The sequence below is a fragment of the Eschrichtius robustus genome, unplaced genomic scaffold (genome assembly GCF_028021215.1).
Source record: "Eschrichtius robustus isolate mEscRob2 unplaced genomic scaffold, mEscRob2.pri scaffold_281, whole genome shotgun sequence".
NCBI classification, from domain to species: domain Eukaryota; kingdom Metazoa; phylum Chordata; class Mammalia; order Artiodactyla; family Eschrichtiidae; genus Eschrichtius; species Eschrichtius robustus.
The window spans coordinates 105,748-129,211 of NW_027175262.1; the positions used below are offsets into that span (position 1 = coordinate 105,748).

General features: G+C 55.8%; 1 protein-coding gene across 3 annotated transcripts in view; it reads right to left on the reverse strand.

The window, feature by feature from the left end:
- PTDSS2 (phosphatidylserine synthase 2) overlaps positions 1-23,464 on the reverse strand; it is a 30,273-nt gene that overhangs the window by 3,158 nt on the left and 3,651 nt on the right. The window contains exons 2-8 of one of the 3 annotated variants that reach the window (XM_068534357.1): positions 19,601-19,702; positions 12,140-12,222; positions 7,806-7,873; positions 1,675-1,809; positions 1,370-1,420; positions 495-608; positions 243-361 (exon numbers count right to left, since the gene is read on the reverse strand). In XM_068534357.1, the coding sequence (XP_068390458.1) occupies positions 243-361; positions 495-608; positions 1,370-1,420; positions 1,675-1,809; positions 7,806-7,873; positions 12,140-12,222; positions 19,601-19,702 (672 nt within the window). Of the gene's footprint in view, positions 1-242; positions 362-494; positions 609-1,369; positions 1,421-1,674; positions 1,810-7,805; positions 7,874-12,139; positions 12,223-19,600; positions 19,703-23,464 lie in introns of those variants that run through there. The other 2 variants (XM_068534359.1, XM_068534358.1) reach the window with 2 other exon arrangements.

The following is a 23,464-nucleotide window of genomic DNA, read 5'->3' on the forward strand; positions in this document are numbered from 1 at the left end:
GCTGGGAAGGGATGGCCCCGAGAAGGGCCAGCAGGGAGGAAGAGGAGCTGGCTGGATGGGGCCGGGCTGACGTCCCGGCCGCCACGAGGGCAGCACCCAGGGTCACATCCTGGGTGGGGTTTACAGAGGCGAGATCCTCGCCTGTAGCACCTCACGGAAGGACCTCGGGGGGCGGCGGGGGCCCTGCAGGCCCCACACTGGGGTCAAGGCCTGCGCGGAGCAGGGCGGCTCTCCAGACGTACTTGTAGGTCGGAATGTTCCAGAGGCCCTGCCACTTGTATGTCTTCAGGGACAGCCACTCGAGGGTCTTCATGCCGCAGTAGATGCCCAGCCCGTTGCAGACGAGCACGTCCATGATCCACTGGGGGCGGGAGCCAGGCGGGAGGGAGGTGGGTGCCACGGATCCCCAGGTCGAACGGCCCTGGCTGAGGGGACCCCGTGCCGCCCGCTGCCCCCACGTGGTGGCCGGCCGGGACGCAGAGGGCGGCACTCACGTGGTCCCACCAGCACTCGCTGAAGTTGGGCAGCTGATGCTCCAGGCTGTATTCCAGGAACTCAAACATCACGCTCACGATTGTGCACATCCACCAGTCACGGATCATCAGGGTCTGCGGGCCGCCAGGGCGTCAGCCCCCTGCGCGGGATCCCCCGAGGACAGCCCGCCCCCTACCCCCGCCCCACTGCCCTCCGGTGAGGCGCGGCGGCAGGGCAGCTGTGGCTCGGGCTGCCCCAGGTTAAGACTTTGAGGGTTTCCCTGGTGGCGCAGTGGTTGAGAACCTGCCTGCCAACGCAGGGGACACGGGTCCGAGCCCTGGTCCGGGAAGATCCCACATGCCGCGGAGCAACGAAGCCCGTGCGCCACAGCTACTGAGCCTGCGCCCTAGAGCCCGCGAGCCACAACTACTGAAGCCCGCGCGCCTAGAGCCCGTGCTCTGCAACAAGAGAAGCCACCGCAACGAGAAGCCCGCGCACGCAACGAAGAGTAGCCCCCGCTCGCCACAACTAGAGAAAGCCCGCGTGCAGCAATGAAGACCCAACGCAGCCAAAAATAAATAAATAAAGTAAACAAACTTATTAAAAAAAAAAAAGACTTTGAGGCAACTTGCAGGTATGTCGACGACGCGTGTGCCCAGGCCTGAGGGTGCCCAGGGCTGGGTGGGGTGGGGGCCGGGGGCCCCCCGTGGGTCTCTCCCTTTTGCTCTCCGGCGGCCACCGCAACGCCCAGGACACGCAAGGTCGGGTCAGGCCCCCCAGCTCGGCAGCCTGCCTGTCCCACACCGCGGCCGCAACCCACCACACGGCTGGAAAACGGCCCAGAGTTCAGGGCGGCGCCGAAACCAGGTGCCCCGCCCAAGGAGGAGGTGCCTACCTTCAGGTACCAGCCGATGAAGTGTGCGGGCACGAAGCCGTCCAGCTTGTCCTGTGGGGCACAGAGGCAGGCCTCGCGCTCGGTCTACGTCGTGAGCTGGGAAGGGGCCCCGCCGCAGCCAGAGGCATCCCCGCGTGTGGGTGGCACGGCCCCTGGTACCCTCACCCCCTCCAGTCCAGAGTGACTCGGGTCCCAGAAACATCCACGCCTGGGGCAGCGCCGAGCTTCACGCATGGGAGGTGGTGCGGCCCCGCCGGGAGGGGCCCCCACGTCATGAGGCCGGCCGTCCCCCTCCGGGCGCCTACCCAGACGTTGTGGAAGGGGTCGGTCTTGTTGTCTGCATCATAGATGAGGCAGTTTCCCCCGTAGTCCCTCTCCGGCAGCGGGACCCCCAACCTGGGGTCGACGTACTTCAGAAACTGGCGGCCGTCCTGGACGGTCTGCAAGGGCGGCGGCATGTCAGTGGGGCGGGCTTTGGGGTGCGCAGACAGCACCCACCAACCGCGAGGGGAAGCACTGTCTCAGCATCGCCCCCACTTCGGGCCGGGCAGAGCGGGGCTGTCCCAAGTCCGAGGACGTCCTCACGCCCCCATGGGACCCTAGGACCACGCCACGTGGCGTCGCAGGGGCACCTCCCGTGGGAGGGCGCTCCGATCACCAGTCTCCCCACCTCTCCTCCCTACGTCCAGTTCGGGGTCCAGACCCCACACCGAGGAACAGCGCTGTGGGACACGCTTCTTCACGCGGCGCCCGGACAGCCTCTCCCAGACGCCAACGTTGGCCAAACAGGCCTCCAGCTTCGGCACAAAGTAGGCTTTTGGGGGCGCACCCTGGCAGAAGAGGGCCCCCTCACTCCTCCCTCCAGGCCCCCGCTGGCCGCCAGCTGGGGCCTGTGGTCCACAGAAGGCACCCTGGGATACCCGTCATGAGGACCCTGTCCCCTCGCTCCTGCCCCGAGTACCAGCGAAAGGGCACAGCGGGGAAGAGGCTCCAGGCTGGGGCGACGAGACGCGGTCCGTGGTGTGTGTGGACAGATGACACTCAGACCTGCATCTTGTCACATGACTGAGGTGACACCACGAACAACTGAAACCCCCCCCACCACCACGTGTGCCCTGGTAACACAGGATCTGAGGGCCAGACAGCAGGACAGCACCCGGCACCGCTGTGTTCCTGAGTCAGGGTGGCCCCACGGGCTCTGCTCCGGAGCCAGGTCATTAGGGGCTCAGATCCCTGGACACTCAACCCTCAGAGAAGTGAAACACAGCACTGTGTCTTCGTCTCAGGGCATCTGAGGGCTGATGGGACCCAAGGAAGTCAGCTCCGGTCCCAGCTGAGAGCTTGTCACCCAAGCCCAGAGGGCCAGACCATGAACCTCCCCACTCCAGCAAAGGCCAGGGAGGCCGACTGACCCCTCGTGACACGGCTCTGGGAGAGGACAGCAGCCTGGGCAGGAGGGCCTCCCAGAACCAGCCACTTATAAATCTGCCGACTCACTAGTCAGGACCCACAGGGCTCCGCGCTGCTGGCCGAGAGAGCCCAGATCTTGGTTCCTAAGAGCATTCGTTCTCCAATAAAGGAACCAGGCTCCCTGGAGAAATGGCAGATTCCAGGGCTGGGCAGGGAACCCCCAAGATGGGCCTGGAATGTCTTCTAGCACCAGAAAGGAGGGAGGTGCTCAGAAACCCAAAACAAAACACCAAGAACCCACCACGTACGTGGGGTATGGGAAAGCTCCCAGCAGCCAACTGGAACAATTTGAGCAACGAATCAAGTATTGAATTGTAACCCAAAGTATAACGTAGATACCTACCCACGAGTCTGCACTGATTTAAGAAATGACCGGACACATTAGTGAGTCAGGGAGAAGAGACAAACCTCCCACACAGAAGGTTTCCCATCGGATTATGGAGCTGCTCTCTGCCCGCTGCGCAGGGGGGCCTCCCTCCTGAGGGCGAGGCGTGGAGGGGACCCGACAGACACACCTCTGCCAGGGGGTCGGGGTCAGCACCGACGGTCAGAATCATGTGTCAAATCACGACAGAAACACCAGACAAACCCCCAGCAACCCTGATACCAAAATCAGAAAAAGACATTCCAGGCAAACTACAGAGAATGTCTCTTATGAATATGGATGCAACAATCCTCAACAGAATACCAGCAAAGTGAATCCAGCAGTATATACAAAAGGTCATACACCACGACCAAGTGGGCTTTATCCCAGGAATGCTAAGCTGGTTCAAAATGAGAAAATGAATCAACACAAAACATCATGTTAATAAAGGGAAAAAACCACATGATCATCTCATTTGATGCAGAAAAAGCATCCAACCAACAAAATCTAATACCCTCTCATGAAAAAAACACTCAACAAATTAGGAAGAGTGGAACTTCCTCCATTGACAAGGGGCATCTGGTGAGGGCTGAGGGCTCCCCGCTAAGAAGTGGGGGACAGTGTGAGGCCAGAGACGGACGGACAGACAGACACTCAGGTTGGAAAGGAAGAAGTGAACTCCCCCTATTCCTGCACAGAGACACCCTCAGGAACCCCCCGAACAGCAGCAGAGCTGTGGGAACGAATGAGCAGGTACAGAGGGCCCAGACCGACAGAGCAAGCGGGCTGCACTTCCAGACGCCAGGGACCAGCAGACCAACACGACATCAAGACAGTCCCACTCAGGACAGCACCAGAAAGAGTGAGATACTTAGGAATACATTTAACAAAGGAAGTGCAAAACATATACTCCGAAAACCACAAAATGTTGCTGAGAGAAATGAAAGACCCACGTAAGGGGAGGGTCCTGTGCTGCAGAGGAGGGGAAAATCTGAAAGAAAGTGTGGGTTTTAGTTAATAATGATTAATTGTAACAAACGCGTCATATTAGTGTAAGATGTTCATAACAGGAAAAACTGGGTGAAGAAACTCTCTGCACTAACTTCACAATCCTGTAAATCTGTCTTAAAATAAAAAGTTTATTTTAAAGAAATAAAACAAAACATGAACCATTAAAAAAAATCAATCAGAACAAAAGCTGGTCTCCCAAAAAGACATACAAACAAGCACATGAAACGATGTTCAGCATCACTAGCAATCAGGGAAATGCAAATCAAAACCACATGAGAGAGGGCTTCCCTGGTGGCGCAGTGGTTGAGAATCTGCCTGCTAATGCAGGGGACACGGGTTCGAGCCCTGGTCTGGGAAGATCCCACATGCCACAGAGCAGCTGGGCCCGTGAGCCACAACTACTGAGCCTGCGCGTCTGGAGCCTGTGCCCCGCAACGGGAGGGGCTGCGATAGTGAAAGGCCTGCGCACCGCGATGAAGAGCGGTCCCCGCACCGCGATGAAGAGTGGCCCCCGCTTGCCGCAACTAGAGAAAGCCCTCGCACGAACCGAAGACCCAACACAGTCAAAAATAAAATAAAATAAATAAATATATTTCCAAGGCAACTAAATGTAACTTTAAAAAAAAAAAAAAAAAAACCACATGAGAGGACCTCCCTGGTGGTGCAGCGGTTAAGAATCCGCCTGCCAACGCAGGGGACACGGGTTTGAGCCCTGGTCCGGGAAGATACCACATGCCGCGGAACAACTAAGCCCGTGCGCCACAACTACTGAGCCTGCGCTCTAGAGCCCGCGAGCCACAACTACTGAGCCCGTGTGTCACAACTACTGAGCCTGCGTGCCTACAGCCCGTGCTCCGCAGCAAGAGAAGCCGCCGCAATGAGAAGCCTGCGCACCGCCAACGAAGAGTAGCCCCCGCTCGCCACAACCAGAGAAAGCCGGCTCGCAACAACAAAGACCCAACGCAGCCAAAAATAAATAAATAAATTTATTAAAAAAAAAAAAAAAAGAAAGAAAAACCACGAGATATTTTACCACTTCACCACCCCGCCCCCCCAAAAAAAAGGAAAATAACAAGTGTTGGTGAGAATACGGAGAAATTGGAAGCCTGTGCACTGTTGGAGGGACTGTAAAATGAGTACAGCCGCTGTGGAGAATAGTCTGGCAGCTCCTCTAAAGGTTAAACAGAATTACTCAGCAATCCCACTTGTAGGCGTGTCCTCAAAGGAATGGAAAGCAGCGACTGGAACAGATACTCACACACCCACGTTCACAGTCACCAAAGGGTGGAGGCAACCCGAGTGTCCGTCCATTTGAGTGGATGCACAAAATATGGTTTAAACACACAACGGAACACTACTCAGCCTTAAAAAGGAAGGAAACTGTGACACAGGCTACACAGGGTGAACCTTGAGGACACTACACTCAGTGAAATAATCCAGTCACAGGAGGACAAATGCTGTCTGATTCCACTCCCAGGAGGTCCCTGGAGGAGTCAGATCCATAGAGACAGGAAGTAGACGGTGGGGCCCGGGGTGGGGGAGGGGAGGGGAGTGAGTGTTCATGGGGACAGAGCGTCTGTTTGGGAAGACCGAACGTTCCGGGGATGATGGTGGGGAAGGTAACACGACCATGTGCATGTGCTTCGTGCCCCGCCTTGTGCACCTAGAAGTGGCTGAGACGGTAAATTTTATGTTACGTGTTCTTTACTGTAGTTAAAAAATACTTTTAATTAAATACACTGCAATAAAACCAAAACAACTGCACAGAATTCTACATACACACGTGTGTGTGCACACATGCGTGTAAAACTGAACTGTGACAAACTCTGTGGAGTGCATTGATATCAATTTCCTGGTTTGATCCTGTCTTATATATACATATATATATATTTTTTAAAATTAAAGTATAGTTGACTTACAATATTGTGTTAGTTTCAGGTACACATACTGTCCTACATTTGTGCAAAATATTGAGGACCTGGGTGAAGGAACACAGGACCTACCTGTACAATTTGTTCACAACTTCCTGTGAATCTACAATCATTCCAAAACAAAATGTAAAAAGAAATTCAACATGAATAAGCAATCTCAGTGTAAAATATAAAACCAGGTAGGTTTTAAAAGAAAGTATAGGAGAAAATCTTAATAAATTGGTGTTGGACAAAGAAGTCTTAGACATGACATCAAAAACACAAAAAGAAAAGACACAAGGACCGCCACTGTTAAAGAACGAAGGCCCAGCACATCCAGCAAAGGACCTTGTAACCAGGACTACATAAAAAGCTGTCATAACTCAACACTACAAAAACAAACCACCCGATTTTTAAAAAGGGCAAAAAATAAACACTTCACCGAGGAGGATGCGTGTTTCACGGCTCATGAAGGCAGGAGAAGTTGGTCAACATCATCAGCCACTCTAGCAATGCAGTGAAATCCATAAGACACTGGCTAAAATAAAAGATCCTGGTGATGGCCAGTACTGCCAAGGTGAGAGAGGGTGCTGGCGGGACACAGCTGCCCTGGGACTAAGACACCTATAACCTATGACGCAGGAGTCCCTCCCGAGTGTTCACCCTCAAGAAATGAAAGCTCAGGTCCACACAAGAGCCTGTACCTGAGGCTCAGAGCAGCTCCACGCACGTCTGCCCCAAACCAGACACAACCCCAGTGACTGGACAGATGGCGGTCCCTCCACCAGGAGCCCCATCCACGATAAAGAGGACCGGCTGTAGGTGCGCACGGCTTGGGTGAGTTTCAGAGGCAGTGAAGGCCACGCTCTGCACAACTCCACTCACACGAGACTTTCCAAGAGACAAATGGCGGGGATGCAGGGACAGATGGTGCCTGCGAGGCCACTGCGAGGCCAGGGTCACAGAGGTGGCACCCGAGGGGGACTGGGGCTCTGTGCCTAACTGTGGTGTCCACACAAACACAAACAGGTGTTACAGCTCCCAGCCCTGTACACCCACCCCAAATGCAAACCTTCCCACGTGATGATAAATCACTCAGCTATCGCTGACTGCTTTGAGATTGTGAATACTGGAGACCACCCTCAAAGGCGAGCTCGATAAGTCCAGCAGAACAGGAGTATTAGTCAGACAGACTTTAGCGGCAACAAATCCTGATCCAAGATTTACTGAGGAGCTAAGTTTCCAACCTCCAACCCAACCCCCTTGCAGAACGTGTGCCAGAAGGGAGAAAAGCACACAAAGCCATAGCTGGTCACCCGCAAAACCAGAAACGAGGCCCATGGCGACTGGCCCTGGGCCCACTGCCCACACTCAGAGCGCCTGTGCTGCGGGGTCAGGTGTGCCCCCTGCGAGGGCTCAGCCCTGCTCAGATCTGGAGCGCCCGCCAGGCGTCCATGTCTGAACCCATCGTCCCCCGGCCACGCGGCAGCTGCGCCCAGACGTCCAGGCCCGCTGAGAACGGAGACTCTGCCGCAGGCGATGGCTGGCGCCTTCCCACCCCTACGGCCCCTGCCCCCTTCGGGTGGGGTCCAGCCTCCTACCAGAGCCCTGGGGGCCAATGTGCAGAGCGTTCTGTGCCACCTCCACTTTCACAGTTCACCCAACCAAGAGACCCGCTTACCTGGAAGAGTATAAAGATGAGAACCAGCTCGTAGACCACACTGACGCAGAGCCAAAACCTCCAGTAGGCTGTACAGACACGGAGAACACAGAGGCATCAGGGGGCGCCGCCCTGCGGCCCGCGGCCCCGCCCCACACAGCTCCCGCACGCGCGGCCTCTGCTCGGGGCCCTCAGGTCCCTGGTAGAGACTTCAGAAGCAAGATCTAACTCAGGGCTGGGCACAGTTTCCCTCTGACTGTTCTTCCTCCTTCTCTTCCGTTCCCGTCCCTAATCTTTCCCGCAGCACAGAAGGCCCGCAAACCACCAGATACGAGCAGTGACAGCAAACATCCTTGTCTTGTGTTTCCTAGGGATGCTTCTAACCTTCGTCATTAAGTAAGTTTGCAGGGTTTTGGTGGACACCTTTCGTCACAGTAAGAGAACCTTTTAATTCCAGTATGCTGTGTTTCTATCATGAATGAGTTCAAAACTTTATTCTTTTGCATTTACGAGGATCAATTTTTTTCTTTAGTGATAATGTGATGAATGAAATTAACACATTTCCCAACATTAAACCATCTCTGAATTCCTGGGACGACGATTTGTTTCAGGAAACTGTCTTAAGTTTCAGTCAGCACTTTTGCCCCTCCGGTGACTACATGTGGCGGTTCTATATTATATACTTTAAAGTTGCTGAGAGAGTTGATCTTAAATGTTCTCACCATAAAAAAAAAAAAAAAAGTTGAGATTGCATGAGATGACAGAGGGATTAACTAACCATACTGGAGTACGCAATACACATGTATCAAATCATCACACAGTACACCTTAAGCTCATGTAACATAAGCTTAAGGTGTACTGTGTGATGATTTGATACATGTCGTGTCAATCCTATCTCAATAAAGCTGGAAAAAAGAATGAACGTGTCCCTCCGAACCCCTTTCACTGGCCGGGACTCCTCTCTCTCACCATCTGCTATCCATACTCTCAAGTCCCTGGGGGATGAGATGACAGGAAGGGGAAGGTCTAGAACTGTCCTAAAAGCCAACGGTAATGTCTATCTTCCAAGAATCTTCAGAATCCTGTTTAATAAATGCCTAAGGGGACTTCCCTGGTGGCGCAGTGGTAAAGAATCTGCCTGTCAACGCAGGGGACATGCGTTCAATCCCTGGTCCGGAAAGATCCCACATGCCGCGGAGCAACTAAGCCCGTGCGCCACAACTACTGAGCCTGCGCTCTAGAGCCCGTGAGCCACAACTACCGAAGCCTGCCCGCCCCAGAGCCCACGCACCACAAATACTGAGCCCACGTGCTGCAACTACTGAAGCCCGCGGACCACAACTACTAAAGCCCGCGTGCCTAGAGCCCGTGCTCTGCAACGAGAAGCCCGCGCGCCGCAATGAAGAGTAGCCCCCGCTCGCCGCAACTAGAGAAAGCCCGTGCGCAGCAATGAAGACCCAACGCAGCTAAAAAACAAATAAATAAATAATAAAATAATAAAATAAACAAATAATAAGATATCTGCTTCCCCTATGCTTCTGTCTGTAAAGAAAAAAAAAACCACCAGCCTACTTTTAAAAGCTAATTCACCTTGAATTAAAAAAATAAGCCGTGCTCACAAACTGGAGACACAAGGTTTGGCCACGGCTATTCCACAGCTATTCCAGGTCATCTGTGACAGCGCCACGCACCCTCCCGCCCCCGCTTCGGTGGGGACCCAGGGTACAGGCAGCCGGGCAGGTGAGAGGGAGGGGTGCGGGGCCTGTTGTGCCGGAAGAGCGTGAGAAGTGTGCAGACGCCCGGCTCTGGGGCCGCCCGGCACCCTCAGGGCTGGGGCCTAGCCCACTCGCCGGGGGAAAACCGCCCCGGAGACTGACGAGAATCCAACCTCGCACGGGCAGGAAATACAAACGTGGTGAATTCTTGGGCAGGTGGGCTAACGTGTTCTGAGACAACGGACGTAAACAGCTGAGGTGACAGACTTATTCTTCGTGCCCTTGAAGATAGGAGAAACCTGGAAAACTCTCCCTGGTTCGAGGCTGCAGCGGCAGGTCGAGGGCTGTGGAGCAGGGACTTGGGGCGGCCGAGTGTAGCTGCCCGGCTGCCGGGACGGCTGCCTCCTCCCATGAAGGCTGCACTGTCCCTCCCCCGGCCGCCCCCACTCGGCTCAGACAGGCAGCCAGCTCAGACTCCCTACCACGAGCACCCCGTAGCGCCCACCAGGACCCAGGCCTGCCCCCCGCCAGTGGCCAGCGGGCCCTCGTCCCTCCCCACGGCCCGGGTCCCCACACCCCAGCCCGGCTCCGGCTCTCCGCGAGCCACCCCAGAGGCTCCTGATTACAGGCTGCCCCGCTCCCAGACCCACGCTCGGAGCTCCTTCCTGAGCATCAGCTCCGGGCAGCTCAGCAGCACCTGCAACGTCCTCGTCTACTCCAGCTTCTGCAGGGAGCCACGCACGAAGGCAAGGGGGCCTCTTTAGTGGCAGCCCCAGTCGGAGCTGCAGCCAACTCGTTTCCAAATAAAGCAATGCCCCACACAGGTCGGCTGTCTGCTCCCCGAGTGGCTGCCTGAGCCAGGCCCAGAGGAGGGCGGGAGGCACGCGGAGACCCCAGGGCGCCTCCTCTGTGGAGTCCGTTCCTGCCAGCGTGCACACGTAACCTGATTTGAGAGGCTGAGGACTTGCTGCCAACTACCAGGTGAACAAGCCGTCTGGACGGTGCTCCTGGGCAGGTCCCCACGTGAACTAAGCCAAGACTGGCAGGGAAACAGGGTGTGCGCACAGCAGGTAAACTAAGGAAAGGCAGAGCCGCGCTCAGCACATCAACTCAGAAACCAGGGCACCGCCCTCTGCAGCGGGGGAGCCGGCCTAACGCTCACACCGCGCAGAGCCGCAGAGGGAGCTTTCCTGAAGCTGAAGCCCCGGGATGACGCGGGCAGGGCCCCGTCCAGTGCCGGGTGCGCCCGAGAACTTGGCTGCGCCCTCACCCACCGACAGCCTCTGGGGAGTTTCTGGCAGCTCCTGTTCTCCCTTCCAAGTCTGCCTGACGAGCACTGAACACACCTGGTTTCTCACTGTGATTCCGACACTTCAGCTCACTTTTCCGTTGCTCTGGTTAAGAGTCCACACCCTTCTGAGGCAAGACTGGACAGGCCCACACCAGTGGAGACGGTGGAGAAGGTCCTGCAGCCCCTCCCCAACCCCCAGTGGGGGCCGTGCCCTGCGGCTCAGGAAGCTCACGCTGCCCCGGGGGCGGGGACCACACGGGCTTCACCCAGCACCAACGTCCCCACCAGGCATTGAGGGGGCAGAGCCCCAGGGGGCCTCGCTCACAACCCCCGGGTCGCTGGCCCCTGGGCAGATACGCCCCTTCTAGGGGGCAACTGGGTAGCACCCATCAGGAGCCCCAAATGCTCATGCCCTGCTACCTCCCCTGGACCTTTGGTCCCATGGATAATCAGACAGGTACACAAAGGTGTACAAGTGGAAATTCACTACAGCCTGGTTTATTGCCACGAAATTGGAAACCCCCAAGTATACAATCATACAGGACTGGTTGAGTAAACTGTAGTACATTCAAATGATGACTAAACAAGGAGCCATCAAAAATCCAGTTCTCAAATGAAAAATTAACAAGCATATGCATATGTTAAGCCTGAGGTGAATACTGCATGATACAAAACCACACATACAGTATGATGCCAACTTCTTGTTTTTACAGCTGTGCACGTATACACGTATACACACGCATTAAAACTTAACGGTGGTTATTTTCGTGAGTGGTTTTTATTTTTATTTAAAAATACTTTTTGTATTTTCCAAATTTTCTACGATAAATACACACCCTTACTGAGACAGAAACTCGTTACTAAACTGAGACCCTTCAGGAAAACTGACCACCCCTGCCCTGGAGCCGGCCCCTAGGGGAGGCTGGAGTCCGGACAGGCTGGGGCCCCTCCAGCTGTGAGGGGACGTCCCAGGGGTTGCCAGAAGGCCCCATGACTCCGGGGGGGGGGGGGGCTGCGGATGGCGCCCTGTGAGCCCCCCAACAGCGGCGAGGCACAACCACCAGCTCGAGGCCACGCCAAGCGCACTGCAGGGCCCCGGACGCCTCCGCCTGCAGGAAGACCCCCCTGACTAGCACAAAGAGGGCAGGGATGGGGGAGGAGCGGGGGCGGGGGCGGGTCCCCGGGGGCCAGCGCCCAAAGAGGAGGGGCTTCGAGGTGGCAGTGAAGCCGGCCAGCCAGGAGGGGCCCGAGGGGGGACGGGACACTCACACGCAGCAGCACAGACACAGAGCGACCCTCAGAACAGCACAGCTACGCGGGCACACACGGAGAAAGAAATGGCAAGTTACCTGGATGAGGTCTGGAAAATGGCCCGTCTTTAGCTTGTGTGACTCCAAAACATAAGAAAACCAAAATACTGGCCACAATACCTCTGCAAATAAAGAACAAACAGCCCTCAGTGTGCAGAAGCGCCAAGCTCCGGGTCGGCTCCTCCCTGGCGGGAGGTGGGAGGGACCCCCGGGCGCCCACCATGGGGACGGCCCCGACCCCGGGCTGGGGCAGAGCCGAGGCTCGGCCGCAGGGAGGCTGGCGGCCCAGCACTGCCGCCCTGGCCCCAGAGGCAGCACCACCCCGGGGAGAAGGCCCTGCCACTGGGCTGGGTCATGTGTACCGTCAAGAGCCACGCCACTAAGACGTGTGGCACGTTAAAAACACACAAACAAAAACCCCCTAAAGTTCCATACAGGACGATCCAGAGCTCACTAAAGCCCTAAGAAGGAAAGGTATTATTAGGATCAAACGGCTTCCCGCTCCAACAAGGCTGGGGCCCTGCTGGTAGCTCTTTCGTCCCGTGGGGCCACCGTATCCAGTCCCAGCAGGAACCCACCAGGAGACAGAGTGAAAGCCACACAGACGCACACGGCACCCCTGCCCACGACGGAGGAGCAAGGTGGGCCCAGCTCACCCCGCCCATGGGGGACTGTCATGCCACAAGGGTTCACAGGCTCGCGTTCGCAGGCCTGGGTGACTGCACATGAAGCTGCTGTGCACGGACGCACTTCTCACGGGACACCCGAGGCCGCTGTCCCCAGGAGCAGGTCTGAGGACGCAAAGCCCTGTCCCTGGCACTCAGCGGCGGGGTGGGGTGCAGGCGAGGCTGCCCTGGGGGCGACGGCCACCCTTCCAGGGTCTGGTGAAAGGGCCGCTAGATATCCTCCCGCCCCAAAGAGATGATGTGGGAAAATCTGTTGCCCAGAAGGACTTTTAGAGGAAAGCAAATAAATTACACTTTAAAACAATCTTTTAATTTTAGAACAGAAAAGTTACAAAGATAGTACAGAATTTCCCACACTCCGTGAGCGTGGGACAGCTGTCACAGTCAGTGAACCAACACTGATACAGTAACTGAAGTCCACAGTTTTTTTTTTTTTCAGATTTCTTTACTTTCTACCCAAAGTCCTTTTCCTATTCCAGGACCCCATCCGGGGCCCCACATGACAGTCCTCAGGTCTCCTTAGGCTCCTCTGGCCTGTGACAGGTTCTCAGACTGGCCCTGTTTTGATGACCTGGACAGTTTTGAGGAACACTGGCCACGTATTTTGTGGAATGCCCCTTAATGAAGGCTGTCTTTTTTTATTAGATCAGGGCTGTTTATGATTAGATCAGGGCTATAGGATTTTTGGAAGTGAGATCACAGACGTTAAGGACCATCTTCACCTCATACCAAGGGTACACGCCATCGACACGATTCTGATCGTCGGTGCTGACCCTGAGCCCCTGGCAGAGGTGTGTCTGTCGGGTCCCCTCCACGCCTCGCCTTCGGGAGGGAGGCCCCCCTGCACAGCTGGCAGGGAGCAGCTCCGCGACCTGATGGGAAACCTTCTGTGCAGGAGGTTTGCCTCTGCTCCCCGATGCACTAGTGTGTTCGGTCATTTCTTACATCAGCCCAGATTTGTGGGTACCTACGTTACACGCTGGGTTATAATTCAATACTTGATTGATTTTGTTGCTCAAATCGTTCCAGCTTTGGCCGCAAGGAGCTTTCATCTGGCTCCTGTACTGCTTTGACACACCCCATCTTTGTGGAGGTTTGTACTGTTGTTTCTGAGCACCTCCCTACTTCCTGGTGCTAGAAGACGCTCCAGGCCCATCCTGGGGCTTCCCCGTCCCAGGCCTGCAACTGGCCATTTGTCCAGGGAGCCTGGTTCCTCTACTGGAGAACGAATGCTCTCAGGAACCAAGACTTGGGGGCCCGTGTGCTCCTTGCCTCTGGGCCCTCTCGGCTGACAGAGCAACATGATACGTGCGTGCCAACCTTGCATACACACGCATGTTACAAATATTCCTGTGTGTAACCGCCTGTCTCCGCGTCAAACGAACGTGAGTTCTCACTGACGTCTCCAACCAGCATCTGTTATCCACGGGTCATTCTCCCCTTGGTCGCCTGTAACCTCCCACTCCTCCGGGGTGAGACTCCCGGCCCCCACCATCCGTGTACTTTCCTGTTCAATCCCAGCGCACGTGTACAGCAGGGACACGGTTGTTAACCCATGCCCCATGGGAAACAACTTCACCACTAGAGCCCAGTGCTGTGTGCACGTCCCTTGCCTTCAGGCCTACAGACCCCGCTCGTTTCCAGAGTGACTCAGGTCAGCACCTTTCGTATGTTCTCCTGTCACAGTCTGCAATCCTTCCTGGGGTCCTCTACCTCTTAAATGACTTTTTTAAAAAAATTTATTTATTTTTGGCTGCGTTGGGTCTTCGCTGCTGCACGAACGCTTTCTCTAGTTGAGGCGAGCGGGGGCTACTCTTCATTGTGGTGCGCAGGCTTCTCATTGCAGTGGCTTCTCTTGCTGCAGGGCACGAGTTCTAGGCGCACGGGCTTCAGTAGTTGTGGCTTGCGGGCTCTAGAGCGCAGGCTCAGAAGTTGTGGCACACGGGCTTAGTTGTTCTGCGGCATGTGGGATCTTCCCGGACCAGGGCTCGAACCCGTGTCCCCTGCATTGGCAGGAGGATTCTTAACCACTGCACCACCAGGGAAGCCCCTAAACGATTTTTAAAATTTGCATACTTAGGCTTACTCTTTGTGTTGTTTAGTCCTATGGGTTTTGACAAACACACAGGGTCATGCATTCACCATTACAGTATCAACAGAACAGTTTCAAGACCCTAAAAAAATCTCACACTCCACCTATTCATTCTCCCCCTGCCCCGAGAAACCACTGATCTTTCTACCATCACATAGTTCTGCCTTTTCCAGAATGTCACAGCGTTGGACTCATACAGCATGTAGCCTTTTCAGGCTGGCTTCTTTCCCTCAACAATATGCATTTAAGCTTCACCTCTGTCTCCATGGCTTGAAAGCTCATTTCTGTTTATTACTTAATGATATTCCATTGCATGAAGGTACCAGTTTGTTCACCCATTCACCCACTAAGGACATTTTGGTGGCTTCCAAGTTTTGGTGATTGCGAACAAAGCTGCTACAAATGTCCATGTTTTGGTGTGGACTTAAGTTTTCCGCTCCTCTGGGTAAATACCAAGGCGCACAGCTGCTGGATTATGTTTAGTTCTCTGAGAGAGTCTCCAACCATCTTCCAAAGCGCCTGCCCCGTTCACGTTCCTGCCGGCGAGGGATAAGAGTTCCTGTTCCTCAGATCGATCGTCGCCAGCGCCCGGTGTTGCCGTGTTTTCAACCCTGGCCACTCGAGCAGGTGTGTAGCGGCGTCTCCAAGCTGATGCATGGTGCTGAGCGTCCTTTCACGCACTTGTGTCCTCTGTGGTGTCCGTCCAGACCTTCTGCCCAGTTTGTGACTGTGCTGCTGGTTTTCCTACCGCTGAGCTTCAGGAGTTCTTTGCACAGTGAATACAGATACTTCATCACATGTGTATTTGGCAAATATTTCCCACCAGCCTGTGGCTTGTCTTTTCTTTGTCTCAGCAGTGTGTTTTGCAGAGCAGAAGTTTTTAATTTTAATCAAGTCCGACTTATCAGTTTTTTCTTCTGTAGATCATGCTTTTGGTGTTCTATCTAAAAAGTCACTGGGACTTCCCTGGCGGTCCAGTGGTTAAGACTCCACACTTCCACTGCAGGGAGTGCGGGTTCGATCCCTGGTCAGGGAACTAAGCTCCCACATGCCTCATGGCGAGGCCAAAAAAAAAAGGCATCATCAAACTCAAGGTCACCAGATTTTCTCCCATGTTTTCTTCAAGAAGTTTTATAGTTTTCTATTTTATATTCAGGTCTATAATCCATTTCAAATTCATTATTGTGAAAAGCGTAAGGTCTGTATCTAGGTTATTTTGTTGAAAATTCTCCTTTCTCCACTGACTTGTCTTTGCTCCTCTTTGTGTGGGGCTACTTCTGGGCTCTCTACTTGTCCAGCCTTCTGCCAGCACCACTGTCCTGACCACCACTGCACAGCTTTATGGTCAGGCCTGAAGCCAGGCAGCGGCAGTCCTCTGCCTCTGTTCTTCAGTACTGTGAATACATTATATTTCTACACATTACAAATATGCAAAATATGTTTATACTGTACATGTACTGATTTATTTACACATTTACACATGCACATGTGTATATATACGTAAACATCCCAATGTCACCAACAGATAATGGATCAAGGAACTGTGGCGTGTCCACACGGTGGACCACGCCTTGGCAATGGACCAGGATGACCGCTGACAGACACGGCAACGTGGGTGTCACAAAACCATCATGCCGAGTGGGAGGGGCCAGACACAAGGGCGCATGCTGGATGAGACTGTACAACAGGCAAGAAGGGCCTGTGGGGACAGATCGGTGGTGGCCTGTGGCCAGCAGTGCAGACTGACCGCGGCCCTCAGAGGAAGCTCAGCGTGTACCTCCACCTAGTTGTGGCATGTAGATGAGCCGTACGTTTTAATTACGTGCATGTTATATTAAATGACACAACAATAAAGTTGGCCTAGGAAGAAAAATCTACTCCCTTAAAGTGACAGAACTTGTTAGATCCACAATGACACACAAGGTGAAACTGAAAGCTTTAGGGAAACAAACCAATTTCCTAGATTTTTAACAATGTAAATATTAATTTAAAAAAAAATAACCGTAACCTTTGGGAAGTATTTTGCATCTACAAAACCTTCCCCTGACAGCATCAAAAGCTCTGACATAATAAAAATCAGCAGCCCCAGCGGCCTCCAGAGACCGGGGGGGACCTCATCACAGCCCAGGCAGACGTGCTGACGTGGGGGGCAGGCTGTGGGCCCCTCCGGGGTCCACGGGGGTGAGAGTGGACTCAGCAGAAATGAATGAACCCACACGCGCATGTGACTGTCCCTGGAAGAAGCCGCAGAGCCTCCGACAGGTGAGGGCGGGGCTCCAGGCGCCACCAGCAGCCGTACAGGGCCAGGAAAGCAGCTCCTCTGTGCCCCTGAAGTGGGCCGAGAGGGCCAGGGACTGTGGCTACAATGTCCTGTGTCCCCAGAGCACAGAACTTCAGGGCAGAGCAGTGCCTGGGGCCCTCGAATTCCCACCCACCTGCCTTCGCCCGGCCCCGCCTTCAATGAAATCACACAGGGGACCAGGGAGAGGACCCAGGTGTCCCTCTTTTTTTTTTTTTTTTTTTCCAGGTGTCCCTCTTGGTGGCACCTTCTGGGCTCACTGTGCCAACCTCTCTCGGGCAGGAACAGCTCGGGAGAAAGGCCAGTGCAGGAAGAAGAGGTGGGGAAGCACCCACCCGGGTCCACAGCTGCTGTCCCGGACGAGGCCAACAAGCCCCCTCGACGCTGGGGGTCTGAGCCCCTGGACCCCCGGGCGCGGGGCAGGGCCCAGGGCAGCAGGCTTTGTGACTCGCCTGGCAGGCGTCTGGCGAGTGAAACCCCGCCCCTGCCTCGGGAGGCGTCCCGGGACACACTGCGTGGGCCGCTCGCCCTTGTGACTAGTCTTGCCCTGTGACGTCATGACTGCTCATCTCCAGCCCAACTTCACAGCCACATGGGGACACCTCTTCAGTGTGACCAAGCTCTACTTTTTGGTCCTCCCTGCCTGGCTGTGCCCAGCAGACGCTGCAAACCCTCCATAACCACGTGCTGGCAAACAAATGCACAGGAAAGGCCAAGTTCCAGCTGGAAGCCCCCTCGAGGCAGACGTGGGGCTCCGTCTCCAGGTCCGCGGGCCCGGCGTCCCCCTCACAGACCCACCCAGAGGGGCCCAAAGAGCAGCCCAGCTCCCTCCTCTGCTCTGGGCTCTGCGACCCCGGCTGCCAGGCCTGCGGTGTGATCACATGGGGCTGGGGAGGGCTGGGGAGCCCGGACGGGAGGCCTGCGCCTTACAGGGGAGGGTGACACACACCTCCTGGGGTCCTGGACCCTGGCGTCTACACCACAGTCCAGGCGGAGGGTTAGACCCCAAGGGTGAAGGTGCACGAGCCCAGCCCCCACCCAAAGCTGACCAACGGTCTCCTGCCACCTCTGGGCTCTGGATGCCGCCCTCCACCTCTGTCCCTGCCTGGTCTCCTCTAGCTGTCCCACCAGAGCAGGAGCCTGGGCCCCAGGATGAGAACAGCAACGGGGGCTTCATGGCACCAGAGAGGGAGGGGTGAGTCCGTCCAGCGTAGACAATGCACAGAAACGAGTTCTGAAACCAGCTCATCTTCCCCACGCACTTCTGAGACTGGCCCCAGAATCTATGGGGTTCAGGCAAAGGACACAAACCTACCAGCTAGTCTATTTCTGGAGATAATGCTGGAAAGACAGACTACCCCCTTCCTGCCCTGCAGGACGAGATGGACCACCAGACTCCTAAAGCCAGTTTAAAACTTTCAAAAAGTCTTCTTATCAACAGAGTGTAGAAGAATGGTGCTAGCTGATGGGAACCACCCCTGGCCTCACAAAAAGCCCAGACACCCAAATTCACGGTCACTGTGATATTGTGCTTTACAGCAAGAAATACGTCATTTGGTCTTCATCTGTTTCTGGCCAGAGCTCCTAAAACCTCTGGTATTGCCCAAGTGCTGAGGGCTACAAAGGTATCTTTTGTTATGTTAATGAGGTGACTTTTGGAGCCCACCTCCTGATGAGAGCTGGTTGCAAGGGGAACCAGCCAGACGATTGGAGGGCTCTCCGTCCTACCCCCAGACCTCTGGGGAGGAGTAAAGATTAAGTCAATCGCCAGTGGCCAGTGATTTAATCCATCACGCTGTGTGAGGAAGCCTCCCTAAACCCCAGAGGCACGGGGGTTCAGAGCCTCCAGGCTGGTGGCCGTGTGGCCGCTCTGCGTCCCATCCCCACACCTCGCCCTGTGCGTCTCTCCCATCTGGCTGTTCCTCCATCTTTCTGTGATAAACCTTTGATCATAAATAAGTAAAATGCTTCTCTGAGTTCTGTGAGCCGCCCTAGCAAATTAATTGCACCCAAGGAGGAGGCGGTGGGAACCTATGGTTTACAGCCTGTCAGGTGATGACCTCTCTTGCAACTGGGGTCTAAGTGGGGAGGCGATGCAGTCTGGCCGGACCGAGCCTGGGACCACGGGGCCTGGCGCTGCCTGGGACGGTGTCAGAACTGAGCTGACCAGCAGGACAATCAGGTGGGGCCTGGGGTGCTGAGGGTGGGATGTGTGGGGAAGCCACCCCATCGGAACTGACCTGAACCCCTTTAGACCCCTCCCGGGAGCTGCCGCAGCACCTTCCGGTTTCTCGCGCGCAAATGCAGCGTGAGCAGCGGGTCCCAGGGATGGGGACGGGCAGAAGAGGGGCGGAAAGTGCCGCACAGCACCCAGAGCCCCCGCCAGCCGCGTGGAGCGAGGCTGGGCCGGGCCGGGCCGGTACCTCTTGGTGTTGTAGGCCGTGTCCCGCGGTGTCTCTTCCAGCAGCGTCACGTAGCCCAGCACGCAGGTGAGGATGAAGAGCACGCTCAGGGTGTGGGCCCGCCTGCAACGCAAAGAGCCCGCGTCGGTGCACGCAGAGCACGCGTGGGACCGCGGCGCGACGTGCCGCCAGAGGAGCGAGCTCGGCCCTCGACCTCCAGCTCAGAATCCCCCGAGCGCCAGCTACGGCTGCGTGACTCCCAGACGGTCCCGCGCCGGCGCGGCGGCCCGTTCGGGCGGGGAGAGTGGACGGCGCGTTGGCTCAAGGCGTCCCGGGCAGGCGGCTCTGGTTCAGAGGGACCAGGCAGCCGGTAGAGTGGGCTCCGGGCGCCGAGCAAGATCGCCCCGAGACCAACCTCGTGATTCACGCAGTGACCACGGCTGAGAGGTTCGCCGGGATGACAGCGGAGCACTGGCGGCGGACAGAGGCCCCAGGGCCGGAGCGAGAAGGGCGCGGGATCGGCCACGGCCGCCTGCCCAGAGGACCGGGCAGAGGGACAGCTGCCCGGGGTGGGGGGGTGAGACGTGGGCTCCCCGCTTCCGCCTGCCCACCCTGGCTGGGCCTCCAGAGCCCCGATGTGGGCCAGGGGCGGCGCTCGGCAGGCAGCGGGCAGCCTCTCCTGGAACCAGGGCCCACAGCAAGTCCAGCACCAGCCCGCACGCCGCTCAGTCACATACGCGCCCGGGCCCCTCTGCCCTGAACGACTGCCTGCAGAGGGGCAGAGGCCCAGCTCCCGTGTCCGTGGAGAGGCGATGCGGCCCTCCATTTCTAGACGAGGGCACCTCCAGCCTTGAAGGGCACCCTGAAGACGAGTGAACAAACACACGAAAAGCATCGAGCCCAGTACTGGCCTCCCGTCCAAACTCCGTGAAACACACAGTGAAGAAACGAAAACGCCAGCCACCAGCCGGGAGAAAACACTGATGACACACACACCCGACAAAGGCCTTTGTACCCAGAACACAGAAAGAGCTCTTACAACTCAACGACAAAGACAATCTCCTGAAACACGAACAAAAGATGGAACACGCACGCACGTCAAAGAAAAAGATCAACAAATGGCCAATACCACACGAAAAGATGTGCAGCGTCACTGGTCGCCGTGGGAGCAGACATGCAGCATGGCAGGCAGCAGCGCCGCCCCCTGGGACGGGACCACTGACGGCACGAGTGCCTCCGAGGAAGGGTCCTCGCGAGGACGCGGAGCCACCAACACTCACACGTTCCAGGTGGGGCTGCAAAAGGGTGCAGCCGCTTTGAAAAAGCTTCCCAGTTTCCTACAAAGTTAAACAGAGTCTACCACCCAAGCCAGCCGTTCCTTCCGAGTGTTTACTTGAGAAAAATGAAAGCACACGTCCATTCAAAGACTTGTATGTGGACGTTAACCACATGCTGACAGCCAGGCACGAAAGCAACCTGCTGTCTGTTTCCACCGACAAGACTCACAAGAGGCGGTGACAGAGCATGGACGGCAGATTGGCGGGGGAGGTGCTAGGGCAGCAGCTTCCAAGATGATGGAATGTCCTGCATCCCGACCCCGGTGGTGGGCACCGTGTATAAGGCGCTGGAGTGTGGATACAGACCCTCAAGTGGGTGTGTGTCATGGAAAGCAATCGTACCTTGATTCAAGTCATTTTCTAAAAAGCAAGAGTGGGGCTGCATGAGATTAGGCTGGCGCTAGAGACCTGGACCATAGCTAGACCCCATCCTGACGTCCGGCAGACCAGCCCTCTTCCCCATCCTGATTATTCTTGCATGTTTACTCTCCCATCTTAACTTTGACATCAGTCTGACAGCTGCCACAAATAATTCTATTAGGATTCTAATTGGAACTGCACTGAATTTATAAATTAGCCCAGGAAGAATTGATGAGTAACAACTAGTTGAGAGTCCCCCATCCACAAGACAAGGAGTATCTCTCCATCTATTCAGGTGTTACGCCCTTCACTTAAATTTTATTTTCTTTGTGAAAACAAAAACAAAAACAGTCATGTTCAGATAAGTTGGCTCCAAGTAAAGAAAGCAGAGAGCACATTCTTTTGCCATATTTCACAATACTGGCATTTAAAACTATTAGAAGTGAACAAATCTCCTATTTTAACTATTTTCATACAATTCAATATTAATATATTCACATTTGAGTCCTAGGCCATGAGGGAACTTCAGGAAAATCTCAGCCTTTCAGCTGAACTCTGTATAGTAAACATTTCAGTGCCTGAGAGATCTGCGGAATAATTACAGCACAGAGACTACATTATAAGGTCCTACTTTAGACCTTCACTCCTAAGGTTCTCTGGATGTGGTGACCCAGAAACTGATCCTCTGCTGGACATTAGCCAACACCTACACACAGAGGGACTCAGCTGCCTCTCCTGGGTCTAGGACACGGCCCACCCTTCCCGACCCAGAGGAGACATCAGATTTTAGCAGGGAGAACAAGAGTCACTGAGAACCCACCAGGGACCGAGGGCATCTGGATTACGAGGGTGACGACGATAAGGCATGGGCCTCTCCGTCACCTTGGCCCCTGAGGCCGGTCAGAGCTGTAAACGCCAGTGTCAGGGTCACGCAGCTCGGTGGTGAGGGTCTGGGGTCTGAGCCCTGCTCAGGATGCCTCTAGCACACCTGTATCACCTCATAAACCCTCGCCGTGAGGTGATGAGACCCAGGGCCAGTGGGCCTAAGTGACACAGACACTAAGCGGCGCAGAGCAGCTACCAGATGCCAACAAACCCCAACCCTGTCTCCCCGAGCTGTCGTTCCAACACAGCAAGACACACAGAAGGCTGGGTATGGGGACAACGAAACGGGGTGGGGTGGGGTGCAGAATTAGGGAGGGCCTCACGCAGGACACCTGGGGACGCAGGTCCAGGCCAGCAACGCGAGAGCAAAGGGCTGAGGGGCCACCGTGGCTGGAGGAGGGGGTCCTGCCCTGGGGGGCCCGGACTCACGTCGGTGGAGCAGGAGCCGCTGCAGAGCCGAGAGCAGAAGCGGCCGCCTCGCGACCCTCCAGGGCGGGCAGGAGATGCCGGGAGGGGCTGGTCTGGATCTGCCCAGAAGGCGCAGCTGACACGCTGGACAGGACGTGGAGCCCAAGCCGGCCGAGCGTGACTGAGCAGAACCGCTCAGGGCCGGCGGGGTTCAGCTCCAGGCCTGTGTAGACGTGTCTGCCGGGCCGGGGGCGGAGCCACGGGACAGCACCCTCGGCAGGCAGGCAGGCAGGCAGGCCCGGTCCCCGCGGAGTCAGCGGCCTGCACCACGAGGGGCGGCACCGGACGGGCCCTGAGCTCCAGAATGCCCACTGCCTGCCCCAAGAGGCAGGGTCACGCCTACCCTGGTGAGCATTTTCAGAGGAAAAAAGCAAAAAACAGGAATAAAGTCAGAAATCAAGATGTTAGAATTGGTCCCAAAGGTCCCTGCTTTTCAGCCACCGCAGCATAGACTCCGCACCAGGCCTCTTTTCAGCTCAAACACCAAGTCTGAGCTCAGATCTCTCCTCAGAAACCATGGAGGCCAGAGGAAGTGGGACAAAATTTGTAAAGCAGTGAAAGAAAAGAAATGTTGAACCAGGATTCCATGTCCAGCGAAAACATCCCTGAGGAACGAAGGTGAACTAAACATTCGCGGATGGAGGAAGAAGTAGAGAATCTGGTGCCGGCAGACCTGCTCTAAACGAATCACTCACCCCAGGAAGGTCTCCAGACAGAAGGGAAGTGAGACCAGAAGGAAACTAGGTGGCCAGGAAGGAAGACGGAGCCGCTGAGACGGGAAGGCTGGGCAGATCAGGTACTGTCCTCACGAACACTGTTGACGGGCGCCACCAGA